At 36.9% G+C, this 16,571-nt stretch overlaps 1 protein-coding gene across 1 annotated transcript; it reads right to left on the bottom strand.

The window, feature by feature from the left end:
* Positions 1–15,867: 15,867 nt before the first annotated feature.
* Positions 15,868–16,241, bottom strand: GCK72_011158 (uncharacterized protein; the record flags this gene model as incomplete). Its single annotated transcript, XM_053728261.1, has 2 exons — positions 15,868–16,011; positions 16,065–16,241. 2 exons carry the CDS (start codon positions 16,239–16,241, stop codon positions 15,868–15,870), a joined length of 321 nt encoding a protein of 106 aa, XP_053587838.1.
* Between the last annotated feature and the right edge of the window lie 330 nt (positions 16,242–16,571).

Below are 16,571 nucleotides of genomic sequence, written 5' to 3'. Positions count from 1 at the left end.
TCCGCATGCTGGCATGACCATCAATTCTGGGAGGACGAGTGGCGGACGATGCGACATTCAAGTTTCTCCACAAACTGCTACACATACCCGATATAGTCGAATTTTGTATGGTATGTTTTTTTTTATGGAATTGTCTGAAAATTAAATTTTCGCTTTTTTAAATCGGAAATTGTTTCGGCGCTCACATAGAGAGGAATCGTCGCCGTTGTCCCGAAATACTTGTAACTCGTCGTGAAATTTCGGAAAACTCGAAGATTTTCCATATGTTCTTTCGGTGATCCTTACATTCCTAAATATGTAGACCAAAAGTTGAGGTGCACTTTTGTAGTTGACAATTTTTCTCGAAAATCGCTCTTTAAAGAGTTAGTGCCCTTCAAAGAAACCTTTATCTCTCATTTCCGAGGAAACTTGAAATTTCAGGTGTAACTCTTGAAGGGGTGCTCTAACAAAAAACTTGTCAACTACAAAATTAAAGCGATTTATTTGATCTACATACCCTGCAAATCTTGACTTGATCCGGATATTAATGAAACCGTAGCACCTTCTCCAAAAATGTTTGTCTTCAAAAGCGCCAAAGGCACACCCGACTACATCTCTTCTCGTAGTTTAGTCTTCTTCCGGTCTCTTCAACCGTACTAATCCGGTGTCTCTCTTTCACTCTCTTTCTCTCTTTTTCTGGGTCAACCATCCCTTCCCTTCCATAGACACACTTTCCCCCTTTTCCAAAGTTAGTATGTTTTCAAGATAGCCTACTGAATGGCTTGTCGAACAATGGTATTCCTATTTTTATAAAATTCTAACTATATTTATTGTATTTTTCTATTTGTTTAAATAAATGTTAAATGATAATTTCAAACAAATCAGTAAGTGGGCTAATGAAACTTTCACAGGTATCATTGATATCGAATTTTTTCAGATAATTCAATTGGTGTTCACAAAAAAGGATAAATGTTTTGAAGAACTACCTTGACAAAACCACGATGCGCTCAATCAGACATTAATAATGAAAATATTAAAATTGGAATAAGTAAGTTTTTAATCTCAAATTATTGGAAAATTAGTTACAGTAATGGCCATAATTCTAACAACTTTGGCGTTTTTAGTTGAAAATGACCAACTTTGAGAGGGTGTCATGGTTACACTGATCGTCCCACCAAGTATATTTTTAATGAGTTATACAGATCAAAGATAAAGTTTCATTTTTGTAGATGACAACTTTTTTGTACGAGCACTTTCTAGCAAATTACGTATTGACCAAGTTCAGCGCAAAATTTTGCGATTTTTGAGCTGTCTCTATAAAATGACCATAACTCTCTAGCGAGTGTCCGTACAAAAAAGTTATCAACTACAAAAATAAAGCTCAGGTTTTGATCTATATTCTTCTTTTTTTTTAAATTAATTAATTTCTTTATTTCATCGAAGGGCGGAAACCACTTACACGAGAAAATGGAATGGTTTTAGAATTTACATGTAAGAGATGGTTAGTAAAAAGAGAAAGAATAAATACATAATGATGATGGGCCTATTCTAGCGGTAGCAAAAAAAAAGCAAAAAACTACTTTTTAATAAAGAAAAAATAGTTTTCTGCACTTTCTGCTACCTCGAGATTAGCTCCACTATCCATAGGAGGTAAAGTAAAGTTAATAATTTGTTGGGTTTAATGACAGGAAATGATTGAGATCATATTTACATATTCTGCTCTTAAAGACAGCTGTGCTCGGTTTAACCGGAAACATCAATTCAGATAAAGAATTCCAACAACGGAGAACTCTATTAGAGAGTATTTGAGAAGATAATTTATTCGAGTTCGTAGTTAGAGATTTGAGATAATATCTATGCCGCCTTAGTCTTGAATGATCAAAAAATTCGAATATAGGATCATCAATAATAATTTCCTTGGTAACCATCAGTTTCTAGGTGAAGATTAAATCAATACATAGTCTTCGATGTTCCAGTGATTTTAGATCACATTCTTCAAGAGCCTCGAAATACGATGAATACGACATTTTGAATTTCTTATAAACTCTGAATATAAAAGATTTCTGGACTGATTCCAGCATTATGACATTCTCCTTCTGAATAGGTGATGTGACCACAGTGCCATATTCCAGTAGAGGACGAATGTAAACCACGTAACATTTGATGAATACTTTCCACGACGCATATTTTAGGACCGAAAAAAATATATTAATCCTTTGATGAGCTTTCCGAATAATCAGAGCGTGATGATGAGTAAAGCTAAGTTGACTGGAGAAATAGATTCCGAGGGAGAAATAGATTCCGAGTAAGAAATAGATTCCGAGTTCTTTAAAAATTTATTTGGTGGGACAATCAGTGATACCGTAACATCCTCTCAAAGTTGAGCATTTTCCACTGAAAATGACCGAAATTGTTAGTATTGTGATAATTACTATTGAGATGTGTGATCTCTACGAATTGGTCATGATTTTTACTAAAAAAAGGGAAACTGCACTTGTGTTAATTGAATCGTATTGGCGACGAAAGGGCAATCGTTCCCTTACCCAAAAAACACAAATTTTTCTCATATTTCAACCTAAAAAATTGTTATTTTCCGTAACCACATTTTTTAAAAACCTTTCTTTCCCATATACATACCAATTAATTATATCAAATTTTCCAGGAAACCACAACATCCAACTTCCCAGCGATTGCCATCGCCACCCAGCAGCTACTACACCAAGCCAGACGCGCAATTCGTCAGGAACAACCAAGAGAATGTTTCTTCTGCACCGCAACCGACCACAAAGAGGACAATTGCGATGAAGCAACTTCAAAACTTCAAAAATTCAGAAGGATTCAAGAATCAAATCGGTGCATCATTTGCTTGTTAGGCCAGAAGAGCGGCACCGATACTATCCGAACCTGCCGCAAGTCGCGTTATCCGGAACATCTTTGTGCAAACCGAGAATGTGAACAAATGGGCATTATACACCACCGAAACATTTGCCCAAATGAAAAACAACCTCCACCAAAAAACACGAAGAAACAAAGTAGAAGAATAAATTAGATATATTCTAACTTTTTTTTTGAACATGGTACCATCAATTGTTTGAAATTTTTTTTCAAAATTATTTTTCTCATGAAAAACATTTTTATTTTACATGCCATCAAACGATGGAGAAGCTTTTTGCGTTATAGTGAGAACAAATATAAAAAGAGACCATACTACAAAATGATAAAACAAACAATCCGATTGACACAATCAGGGCAGAAGTTAAATAAAAATCATTTCTATTTCAATTCAAAGGTTCGTTGCTAAGAACGCAGGCTCACCGAGGTAGGTGCAACCGAAATTGTGATTACAGGAGAAGAAATTTCCACTCCCAAAGTGCACGTGCTCATGGAATATCTCCGACATCAAGCACACAGAAATGAGTATTTTCGTGCCTAGAACAAAGACTCTCAGAAGAAAAACTGACGGAAAATTAACATACCCGACTAACATCAAGCAATGATCACGACACTCGTCCAAAAAATGCGAATGTTGCATGGCATATCATACTCGCTCTCTATACAGAAATAATGAGACGAATAGCTGAAAAACATAAATACGATACAAAAAGAGAAAACTTAAAAATTTACATTCAGAGTAGTGTCCAATTAGGGGATTATGACTGAATAAATTCAGAATTCAATAAAAATAATAGAAATATATTGTTCGACGAGTCATTCAGTAGGCTATCTTGAAAACATACTAACATCAAAAGGAAGTGTGGCAATAGGAAGGGAAACAATGGTTGAAGAGCGAGTCACCAGTTACAACATGCAAAGATAAAAAGATAGAAAGAGAAAAAGAGAAAAGAAAATGTGTAATGTTATCATCCCAAGCATACTCTATGTTTTTGTAATGCTCCCTGCTCCCTCTCAATACTGCACCAGAAATATTCTGAAAATCAACACACCAAAGCTGAATCAATATGTGGTTAATATGATTTTTCGATAATTTTATAATAAAGGCTATTAAAAAGTACATCTTTTTTTTAACTCAGCAGTGATGGTTTTTGTCTATGATCACCTAAAAATGTCGAAGCGTACCACGGTATAACTAATTACCCGATTTGTTCAAATTTGGTATGGTGTCTAGATCAAAACTAGAGCTTCACTTTTGTAGTTGACAACTTTCCTCAAAAATCGCTTCTTAGTAAATTACAGCTCTTCAAAGAAACCTTTCCCTCCATTCTCCGAGGTAACTTGAAATTTCAGGTGTAACTCTCAAAGGAGTGCTATACAAAAAACTTGTCAACTACGAAACTGAAGCTCTGTATTTGATCTACATACCCTGCGAATCTTGACTTGATGGGGCTATTAATGAAACCGTAACACACTCTCCAAAAGTTCGCGTCTTCTAAAACGCCAGAGGCGCGACAGCCTACATTTGTTCTCGTAGTTTAGTCTTTTTACGGTCTCTTCAACCGTACTAATCCGATGTCTCTCTTTCACTCTCTTTCTTTTTCTCTTTCTGGGTCAACCACCTCCCCCTCCCTTTCTATAGACACACTTTCCCCTGTTTTTGAAGTTAGTATGTTTTCAAGATAGCCTACTGAATGGCTTGTCGAACAATGGTATTCATATTTTTATAAAATTCTGAATTTGTATTTTTGTATTGTACATATTTTCTACCTGTTGATATGAATTCTGCTAATCTGCTGATCACAACAGAGGATGTAAGTTTCAATATAACTTTTTTCGATTTTTGCTGATAACAGTGCTTTAGTTGCCTCTCGAAAAAAACCTAATTTTCTATGTCAAAATTATTTTCTAAACTTTAATTGTACCGATAAGGCAGAGTTACCAGCCCAATTACTGAAATTTTATATTTTCATAGAATAATTTTTCAGATAAAGAGCTTCATCACGCGAAACACCTACAAGAATCAAAGAATTGAAAAAATAATTTAGTAAGTTTTTAATCTCAGAATATTGAAAAATGAAATAAAGTATTAAAGTAATGACCATATAAGACGGTTGAAATTTCAAAAGTTCAGATAATTGAAGAAAAATTTCAAAAATTTAAGCATTTTTGGACCACTCCATTAATACTGTTTTCTTTTCTTTCCCGTGTTTATGCCGCTAGAAAACAGAATATAAAACAGATTTATTCAAAATCCAACAACTTCCTTTTTATCTTAACAAACCACATATTTAAGTGAAAAAGATGGAGCAGATTTATTGAAATATAAAAAATGGACAGAAAACATAAATATGGGCGGGGCAGATTTTCCAAGTTACAAATTCTGGACCAACATTGAGGGGCAGATTTTCCAAGTTTAAAATTCTGGACCAATATTGAAAATCTGAAAAAAAGAAAAATTTTCACGTGAAGTTTATTTTGGAGCAGATTTTTCAATTTGAAAAATCTGGACAGAAAAAATAAATTTTGTTATTTTTGCCGTGAGTTCCAACTCATCCGTTGTTCGTGGTTTTAGGGCAGAAATTGAAAAGTGAAAATTCTGGATCGGGCGGTATATTAAGAAGGTGAAAAAAATAAGAATTCTGAAATTTGAAATATCTCATTCAACACCGAGTTGCAAATATTATTAATTTTTCGATAAAGGAGGAAAAATAAAATTCTGAATACGCTGAAAAATCTGCTCCAAAATAAACTTCACGTGAAAATTTTTCTTTTTTTCAGATTTTCAATATTGGTCCAGAATTTTAAACTTGGAAAATCTGCCCCTCAATGTTGGTCCAGAATTTGTAACTTGGAAAATCTGCCCCGTCCATATTTATGTTTTCTGTCCATTTTTTATATTTCAATAAATCTGCTCCATCTTTTTTCAGTCTGACAACATTTATTATCATGATTCTTAAAAGGTTGGCATAAATCTGCTCTAATTTGGAAATTGCAGCAGTAATTAATGATTTTTTACGAATCAAGTAGATTTTCTGAATTTTTGAATTCCAGAACCATAATTTAAACCTATTTTGAAAATTTAAAAGTATCACTGCTTAAAAAACAGATATTTCTTAATTTCACACTTTCAAGTAGTAAAATCGAAACTTTTGAAATATCAAGCGTCTTATATTTTTAACAACTTTAGCCGTTTCTAGTTGAAAATAACAAATTTTGAGAGGGTGTCTTGGTATCACTGATTGTCCACTGAGTAATATGTTTTAGGATCGTACAGATCAAAAGCAGAACTTTATTTTTATAGTTGATATCTTTTTTGTGCGGTAACTCTCTAGTAAGTTACATATCGACAAAATGATTTCTCTCTCAAATCGACCAATTTCAGTGCAAAATAGAGTGATTTTTGAGCTATCGACTTAAAATGACCATAACTCTCTTAAGTTGAAACTATTGACTCTTTTCCAGTTTAGATGTCCTTCAAAAACTCAAACGTCCCAAAAAACTCTTAGACGTCCCTTAAAACATTCAAACGTCCTTTGGGGTTTCAAATATGCTCAAAAATCCCCTCAAAACATTTGGACGTCCCTCAAAATATCAAACTTTGGTTTCATATGTATAAATCCTAATTGCTCTAATTTTTTCTCAACTGTAATACCTATTTGGAATGCCTTAACTATTAATGTCCCCCATTTCCTTTGCCCATCGGAATTCAACTCTCTTCTTGTAAATAATACTGCACGATTCTGATTTTTTTTTCTTTATTCTCCCTCCCCCTTGCCCAACACCTATTTTATAATTCCTTATTCCCGGTTTCCTTTCTCAGGTTTAGTCTCGTGAGGGACTTTACCTGACCTCCAGTGACATTTTCTGTATATTTAAATAGTTAAATAAAATATCAAATATCAAATATAATTAGACGTCGCTTAAAACATTTAAACGTCTCAAAAATGTTTAGACGTCCCTTCAACATTAAAAATTAAAAGTCATTGAACGGGTTCAAGGGACGTCGAAATACGTTTAAATGTTTTTTGGGACGCCTAAACATTTTAAAGGACGTTTCAAAAAAAATAGAGTGCGAAAGGACGTCTAAGTTTTTTTTGGGACGTTCTAGTTTTTAAAGGAGATCTAAACTGGAATAGAGTCAAACTATTTTGTCTTGAAATTCCTTCTACCACATCTCTTTCCTAAAAACCCTTTCATAAACCCTTTTACCTCACACACATTACAAAAATAAATGCATTATTTTTCAGAAAATAACAATGAGTAAGCGACCAGCGCCAGAAGAGATATGGGCAGAGGCAAAACGAAATTTGTATTTATTTATTGTAGGAGGGAACATGCCACTTATGCTACACCAGTAAAAGGGAGATAACCGGAGAAATACATGAATAGAGGTGAAGGGGCTAAGAAGAATGTAAACTGTACGATAATTATAGAAGATTTAAACAGATAGGAAGAAGAATGAAGGTATGGTAGAAGATAAATAATATAGGAAGCGAGGGGGCGTAGATAATGAGCAATTGGGCCAGACCACCAGTTAATGAGATTGTATGGAGAAGAAATAGGCGATTTTACCGGAGGAAGGTAAGACAACGTCTGAGACAATCATTTCACTCGTTGGTAGGGGAAGCCTGGCAGCGGCCGACCCAACAACAGAGCTACTTTGAGAGATATTATGCCTTCGCTTTTGGGTGCTCAGAGCCTTAGACAAGGTGTCCAAGTGGATTGCTGTGAGAATCCTAAAGCTACTTCGCATTCCTACTCCGATCACCTTTGAGGTTTATGTAGGGTGGTGGATGGTCGGGAACAATTGCAGAAGATAATAATACAAGGATAGAGTAAGAAGGATACGTAGAAGAGACCGGGCTGTTTTGTTGGGTAATGAGGCAAGAAAACGGAATGTGATGAGTGGTGAATACAATACGGTGGGAGAGAGGGTATGAGACAAGGGTAGAGAGCTGAGCAGATAAGAACTAGTAATTAAGATCGCTAAGAGTAAGATAGTTTTGTAATGGAAGGGCACGAAGCCGAGTTCTAAAGCAATCAGGTGTAGGGATAGAGATAAAAATACTCTCAGGAAGAGAATTCCAACAAGCAAGGGATCGAATGGATAGATATTGGGAAAAACATTTATATTTGTTCGGGAGAGTAGTTCTGACATAGTATTTGTGTCTCCTTAAATGGCTCAGCTTCGGATAAGTATAGAACAGATGATTCGGCATTTCGACGTCCTTTGTAACTAAGCATTTGTGAATAAATGATAAATCAGCTAATAGTCTTCGATATTCTAAGGAATCGAATCCGCATTCCTGAATTGCATTGAAATATCCATTGTACACTTTTCCGAATTTTTTATAGCATCTATAAATGAACGACTTCTGAACATTTTCAATTTTTCTGACGAGTTCTTTAAGGACTGGAGAAAAGACTACAGATCCGTATTCCAATAATGGTCGGGCGTATATAATGAAGCATTTAAGGAAAATTTCCAGAGGCGCATGTTTCAATATGTTGAAGAGAACGTTGATTCTTCTTTGTGCATTTCCAACAATGGTGTTAATATGAGCATTGAAGACCAGATTTCCCGAGAAAATTATTCCGAGATCACGGATTTGGGTGACTGGCGGGATATTAGCTCCGTTGAACACTGCACAGTTGGCGATTGGATTAGAATTAGATTTGAGATGGGAGAATTTTATGATATTACACTTTTCAGGAGCAACATCCATTTGCCATTTTTCGCACCAAATCCGAAGTAATTCCAAGTCATGTGCAATGAAATCTTCCCTGTTCGAAAACAATTTTAGATCATCAGCATAAAGAAGAACCTGAGACTGAAAATTAACATTAATGTCATTAATATATAGTAGGAAAAGGAGAGGCCCCAGGACCGATCCCTGAGGCACTCCCGACTTGACTTCAAAGGGAATGGAAAGGGCATTTTCGACTTTAACCGACTGAGACCTACCGGACAGAAACGATTGTAACCAATTTAATAGATTAGAATGAATTCCATAACTTTTAAGTTTTTCGATGAGTTTACTGAAAGAGACTTTGTCGAAAGCACGTCGGAAATCTACGTAAACTGAATAACAAGATTTGTACTTGTTGCACAGTGACAGTATATTCCCTTGATATTCAACGAGCTGAGACTCAGTGCCTCTCCGCGATCTAAACCCAAACTGTTGTGGATTCATTAAGTTGTTTGAGTTTAGATAGTTCACTAAATTCCTTCTAATCAATCGCTCCAAAGTCTTACAAATAGACGAAGTCAAAGAGATCGGCCTGAAATTGTTAGGATCTGTACGAAGTCCTTTCTTATGGATAGGCTTGATGATAGCTGTTTTCCAAAATTTAGGGAGAACTCCCGTCAACACGGAAGCATTGAAGATGATAGATAAAGGTAATGCGACTGCCGTTTGGCACTGTGTAATAAATGTGTATGAATTGTGTTTTACGAATGTGTCTTTTCGCAGATGGTGCACCTTCGACGCTCAAGGGGGAGGGGAGGCAGACATAGGCCTCCTCTTCGTGAGGACATCTGGACACACAGACATGCTGGTGCGCCTTCGACGCTCAAGAGGATAACCAGTTATTTCTCTGTTTCGCCTATGCCTCCCTTGTGGGGAGGCTCCGGCTCACATACCGCTATTCTCTTGTTTTACGCCTTGGGGCGTTAATTTGTTGAAAAGTAAAGTAAAATTGTATGTATTTTCAATGAAAAGTGTGGAAATTGTATGTATTTTCATCGAAAAGTAGAAAGCAGTTCACAAATTTATTGATGTCTAACAGAGTTGCGCGGGAGTGATTTTTTCCAAAACGGAAGTCGGAAGTCGGAAGTAAAATTTGTAATCCGGAAGTCGGAAGTCGGAAGTAAAATTTTGAAAACGGAAGTCGGAAGTGGAAAAACGCCCGGAAGTCGGAAGTAGATTTTTTCGCAAAGATTCAAAAACTCCTAGAAAAAGTTCATAAAATTCGCGAAAATCAGTGAAAAATTAGTTTTTGGCTGATGAAAAGCTCATTTTCTGTCTTTTTAGACCATTTTTCCTTCTATTTCTGCGAGATGTACTTTTCCGAAATCCCAAAATTATGGAATGGCGGAAGTCGGAAGTAAACATCCGAAAACGGAAGTCGGAAGTAAAATTTTGAAAACGGAAGTCGGAAGTAAAACTTTCAAAACGGAAGTCAGAAGCCGGAAGTCGGAAGTGAAAAACAGCCCGGAAGTCGGAAGTCGGAATTCCGCGCAACTCTGATGTCTAGACTAGACATAACTCACATGGTATTGAATTGGTAGACAACTAGATGAGAAACTATTGTGGATTTTAGAGCAATCTATTGTTTTACGCCTTGGGGCGTTGATTTGTCGAAAAGGAAGGAGGCGCTCTACATACACCCCATTTTTGTAGTTTTGGACACACTTCCACATTTTTGTAGTTGACGACATTTTTGTAGTTTACATGTTTTTTTATTTAAAAAATTGATAAATATACAGTAATACAATAACAATATTTTCACGTACGTATTTTAAGTAAATAAATAAATATACAATAACGAAATTGATAAGGACTAAAAAATACAATTGTTTCATAATTTAGTTTTCACGTTTTGCGGCCAAGGTCATGAGGGCGTCTTGGCGCGGTAATATGAGGCGTTCCAATTCACCGACATTTTTTACGTGCCATAGTTGAGTGATGTGGAAATTGGAACCATTGGTTACTCTACTTGCCGCCGTATAAAACGCTCCTGGCTTCATGAAATCTGACGTTTCTGTAGGAGAACGAGACAATGATGTGTCAAGTATGACATTCATCAGAGTCTTTCCTTGGGCTTTGTGGATCGTCAACGCATATGCATTATCCATTTTAAACGTGAACTTTTCACACCAAATTGAGACTCCTTCTTCTGGTTCACATTCGTTTCCTCCACATCTTCGACATTTGGTTTCACATTTTCGTGCATGGTTCACCGACAACTTTATGACATCGGAAACAGAATCGGACATTCTCGATTGATGGATGAAAGTGATCGTAGTGGTCATGGTAGAAGAGAGGAATACAATTCTCTGCTCCCTTGTTGAATTCATCACGGACCACTGGAAATGGAAAGTGAGGTGGTACCTCCCAAACACAAATGTGGTATTCGTCCAAGTATTCGGCCAATTTCTCCAAATCCTCTAGATTGTGTTCCATTTGGTCCACATCCATACCAGCCTCTTCCAGAAGATCCATAGCACGCTCCATTTGGATCCTACATCTATTGTCAAATGCCTTAAACAATTACTTGTCAATTAGGTCTTTCTTTAAAAAATCTCTAACCTTTCCCTCTTTTCTCATCACTTTTTGTAGTTTGCTGGCCATTTTCTTTTTCTCTCTAGAGTCGCTACAGCTATGGATGTCGCTCCATAGTTTTCCCATTGCTAGAGCTTTTGGGAGACAATGAGAGTCTCCGACAACATTGTGACCGTGATGAAGGCCAAACATTTTCTGAAAGCTACATTTGTATAGAGAAACAATGTTTTAACTACTTACGCGTATTTCCTCGGGAACTCGGTGACCACGACCAGGCAATGCTTTCTTGTCCTTTGTAAAAATTCGCATTGAGAGAATGAGCGTCTCGTCCAATCCGAGGTTTCGGTTTGATTGCGATTGTCTGGCGATCTCGTTCATCAGTGTGTGGCCATTTAACTTGTCGTATGTCCGATGCGGCATCCAGAATCCAGTTGGAGCATCTTCGTATCCGGGATGTCGAAGGTTTAACCAGAATCGAGTCGTCTTCAAGCAGGCTCCAGCCTTCATCAACATCCAACGGATGAAGATATCGAATAAGATTCCAATATTTACATCCAACGTGTTGGATGTTGGTAGTTTGTCCAAGTTTTTCAACTTGATGCGTGTCGGGGGAAGTTTCAGAGTTTCTGTCGTGGATCGTACCAGATCAGATCCGTCAACAACAGTGGCGAAATTGTCAAAAAACGCCAATTCGGCGTCTGTTGGATACGCCTTTCCAACAAGAGTTTCTACAAAAAACGGAAATGTGAAAAGAAAAAAGTTGAAAAAATATACCATTCTCGGGAGCCAAAACGGCAGAAGAAGTGTTAGCGTCCATTCAGTACAATGAGTCCAGACGATAATGAACCTTTTCGCGCGCATAAGTGGTTTTAAAGGGCGGTGTCTTAATTAATAATTCATACAATTTGTATAAAACATGTCAATCATCTGTCACGCGATTTATCATACCATTTGTATAAAACATGTCAATCATCTGTCACGCGATTTATGATAATTCAAATATTGTTGCTATTGTGAAATACAAGGACAAACCGACACACAGATGGTCAGGCGTGCCTCGGCGCGTGTCGGGTACTCGATCGTATGCCTCTTTCCCCGTGAGGACATCCGGACACACAGACATGCTGGTGCGCCTTAGGCGCTCTAAGGGCGGAAAGAGGAGACACAGGGCTGTTGTGCCTTAGGCGCTCTAGAGAATGACCAATAATTTCTCTGTTTCGCCTATGCCTCCCTTGTGGGGAGGCTCCGGCTCACATACCCCCCTATTCTGTTGTTTTACGCCTTGGGGCGTGAATTTTATCGAAAAGTTTGTGAAAAATCACTATATTTATCGAAAAGTTTGTGAAAAATCAATATATTTGTCGAAAAGTGGAAGAAAAATCACTTGAATTTTGTCGAAAAGTGTGGAAATTGTATGTACTTTTGTCGGAAAGTTTGAGAAAAAGCACAAAAGTTGTCGAAAAATTAAGTAAAATAGTGATGTATCGAAAAGTGGAAAGAAATGTGGTGCATTGTGTTGGTGACTTTACGAAAACGCGTCACAAATAATTGAAGATTAGATGGGGGATAAATGTCTAGAGTAGTCATTACTCACATTTTATTGATAAGTGTGTACAATTAGAAAACGATTGATGTACATTTTTAAGAAAAATAAATATATAACAAGAATGAAGAAGAAAAAATTAAAAAGAATCAACTTATTGTTGCTCTAAGGCAAAGTTTCTTATCATTTTTTCAGCCTTCGGTTGAATCATCTTTGTCTCCTCACGGCAATGTGGGCATTTGATCATGTTCCGATTGGTTCTTGGATTTCTCGTCGATTCCATGTTGCGTATATTTATCATTTGGTTTATACACCCACTGCACGCTGAGTGGCCGCATGCTGAAAATCGACAAAGTAAGAATTTTATTTTTCAAAATTTTGAAACTCACGATAAATCCGGGCCTTTTTGTCGTCCGTGTTAGCACGGTACAATTCGTGACAGATACTACAACGAGGCCGCAGGTCTTGCTGAATATTCATTATATTAAAGACAATTAAGAAAATATAATCTTACCAGGGCGTCTCTTTCCGTTTGTAGTTGTTGTACTTGATCTTTTTTTTACGTAGAAGTCTACGGACTGCTCCCAGTCCTAGCTGCGCGGCCTGTAAGTAAATGAAAAAGTTTTAATAAAAAGATAATATAACCCTACATTTCTGCCTATTTGCGATCTTGACAGCTGCCGTCGGAGATCGGCGATGGTTGTATTGAGGGTCTAAGAAACAACAATAAGGTACAAAATACTAGATATTGAACTTACGTCTATGCGGGCGAGAAGATTTCTTCTCATGAGATTCGCATTAGCTTGAGAAGATGGCATTACTATTGAAAATGTATGTTTTCGTGAAGCTAAACTTGGAAAATTGAAATTGGAATAAAAAAAAAAGATATACATGATACAGTAAACTCCGCCCACAAAACTTTTCTTTTCTGTCTATTGATACATCATTTTCTGTCATTTTGTCTTTTTTGTTGCGTAGCGAGCGGTGACTCTTTTTTTTACACGCTCTACGCAATAATGTCTTTTTATTCTGATTTGGAAACGATAACGTTTCCTCCATTGCATTCGGATTATACCGATCCGTCACCGGCGTCTGTCAATAGGAGTTATCCGAATGCAGGCCATTTCTTTACTGACATAATACCGGAAACTCCGACGAAAAAGAGAGGTTTGTCTATTTTTCCCCGTAAAATTTCATTATTTTTTTTTCTTTTGAAGAAGACGAAGGAGAGTCTATAAAATCTGTAAAGAAATCACGTCGTTTGAGTGTGAAGAAACCGAGGAAAAAAGAAGGTAATTTTTGTTTTCTAGAATGTTCTTTGTAATGTTTGTTTTTTCAGTGGTCAGTGATGACGAGTTCCAACTACGAGGCATGGAACGATTTGTATCCATAATTAATTAGATTTTGCGGGAAAACACAGTTTCAACCATAAGCTCATTAATTATTACCGAACTCATTTAATATGCAGCACGCATAATTAATTAGATTATGGCGCTAAATGTTCATGCATAATTAAGTGCGTTTTGAGGGAGATAACACTCAATCCTACTTATAAATCAATGAAAATAAAAAGCTAGCAGTTAGACAGCCATCCGGTAGGCTATCCGGATCAGGGCTGTGCGAAAAAAAAGTTTCCGAAAAATTTTCGAAAAACTTTTTTTTTCGAAATCTTGTTACCGAAAAAACCGAAAAACTTATATTTTTCGAGAAACTTTGACCGAAAAACCGAAAAATTCGAGAAAAAAAGTTTCCAGAAAACTGTCTGAAAAATGTGTTTTTCGGGCCAAAATTCTTGAATTTGTGTGAAAATGAAAGTATTTCGTAGAAAGACTGATAGAAACCTGTTTTTGAGTTCAGAATTTCAGAAAAATCGAAAAATCACTATTTTTGTAACTTAAGTTTTGAATATTCAGAAGAAATTTCCAAAATTTTTCGAACGGTTTTTCGAAAATTACTCGAAAATTTTTCGAAAAATTTTTCGCCTCAAAATTTTTCGAAAACCACCGAAAAAATGTTTCGCACAGCACTGATCCGGATACAAGACTAACTGAGAACGAGGGATGGAGCTCTATTTATAGGGACGGGAGGAGATTAAGATAACCATTTCATGATGGGAGGAAGGATGAGGCGACGAGAAGGATCCGGATACAAGACTAACGGAAAACTCGGAAACGAGACATCATTAGTCATAATAAGGGGAGAAGATGCTCTCCCGATAATACAGTACTCATGACAGGTAGTATTGAGAGGACGAATGAGGTGGCAAGAAGTGAAGGTCTGGATTCTCTATTACTTCTTGCCAATGATTTATATCAGATCAGTGCGGAAATGGTTTGGAAGACGGGTGTCGGAACTAAAATTTGAAAATTTTGGTGTTATGTTCATCGGTCGAATTTGGCCAAAATACACAAAGGAAGTTTTGCGACCGATTCTCCAAAAGTAGGGCTCGAAATGGGGCATTTTTTCCGGTCACTTTGCGACAACAGTCAATTTTTGTCGGAGAGTAGTCAAACGCGCGACGTCCCAACTCGTCCCCTTTCAATCCCTATCCAAAAGAACGTTTGGTTTCAAAATGGCCGGTTGCGAAACGTCCGGTTTTGACACCAAAATACATTACTGCCCATAAAAAATGGCAAATTTTAGTTGAAAATGGTCAACTTTATGAGTGTGACAGGGCCTCCCTGCTTGTATCACTATAGTGACTGTTTATGGAATGTATAGATCAAAAGTAGAGCTTTATTTTTGTAGTTGACAACTTTTTGTTAGCTCCGCTCACTTTTGACATATGCGCCTTTAAAGGTGAACGCGATGTTTCTCACTGCAGGTTTCAAAGGCGCTTATCTCAAAAGTGGGAGGAGCTAATAAAAAGTTGTCAACTACAAAAATGAAGCTCCATTTATGATCTATACACTACATAAACAATCGGTATTGTGATACCATCAGGAAGGCAGTGTCACACTCTCAAAGTTGATGATTTTCATATGAAAACTGCAAGTGCCGAATTCTTTAACTTATCGGAAAATCGAAAAATTGATTATCAGTAAGCACACTGCTCGGAAGTAAAATTTGCCCAAGTATTTTCCGCAAAATCGTCATATGCGTAGCTCACCACGAGTCGGTACGAACAGTTGTCATTTCCTGTAGAGCGATTTTTTGTCGCAGCTGTCATTTCCAGTAGAACATTTTCTTTTTCTTCTTTTCCAATTTGTCATCACAGTTCTGTATGTCACTCCGCCCATCACTAATGCGTTTTGGTAAGCAATGAGAGTCACCGGCCACATTATGACCATGATGAAGCCCGAACATTATCTGAAAGCTATATGTATGTATTTAAGGGGAAATGGTATAAACTAAATACTCACCAAAATTATCGAGTTTTTTGTTTCTTCTAATCCAAGGTTTTTGTGTGATTGGGATTGTTGCGCTATCTCGTTCATCAATGTGTGTCCATTCAGCTTGTCATAAGTTCTGTGGGGTAACGAGAATCCGGAAGCTTTCTCGTGAGATTCCAGACAGTCCCCGTTCCAGAACAAATCCATTAGAGACTGTAAAACTCGGAGAATAACAGCAACAATATCAGAATTCAAAAAAAATAAGGAGACACGTGTTTGACAGCCATCCAGTAGGCTATCTGAATAGAAGACTAACTGAGAACGGATGGTGGAGCACTATTTATAGGGAAAGATGTTTTTCCGATAAGATGAGCACGCGTAGTCATGACAGGTAGGATTGGGAGGAAGGATGAGGTGTCAAGAAGAATCCGGATACAAGGCTAACGGAAAACTCGGAAACGAGACATCATTAGTCATAATAAGGGGAGAAGATGTTCTCCCGATAAGAATGAGCACTAGTATTTCATGATGGGATGA

This window comes from Caenorhabditis remanei, chromosome III (genome assembly GCF_010183535.1).
Source record: "Caenorhabditis remanei strain PX506 chromosome III, whole genome shotgun sequence".
NCBI classification, from domain to species: Eukaryota; Metazoa; Nematoda; class Chromadorea; order Rhabditida; family Rhabditidae; genus Caenorhabditis; species Caenorhabditis remanei.
This window is presented reverse-complemented; position numbering and strand designations above follow the sequence as displayed.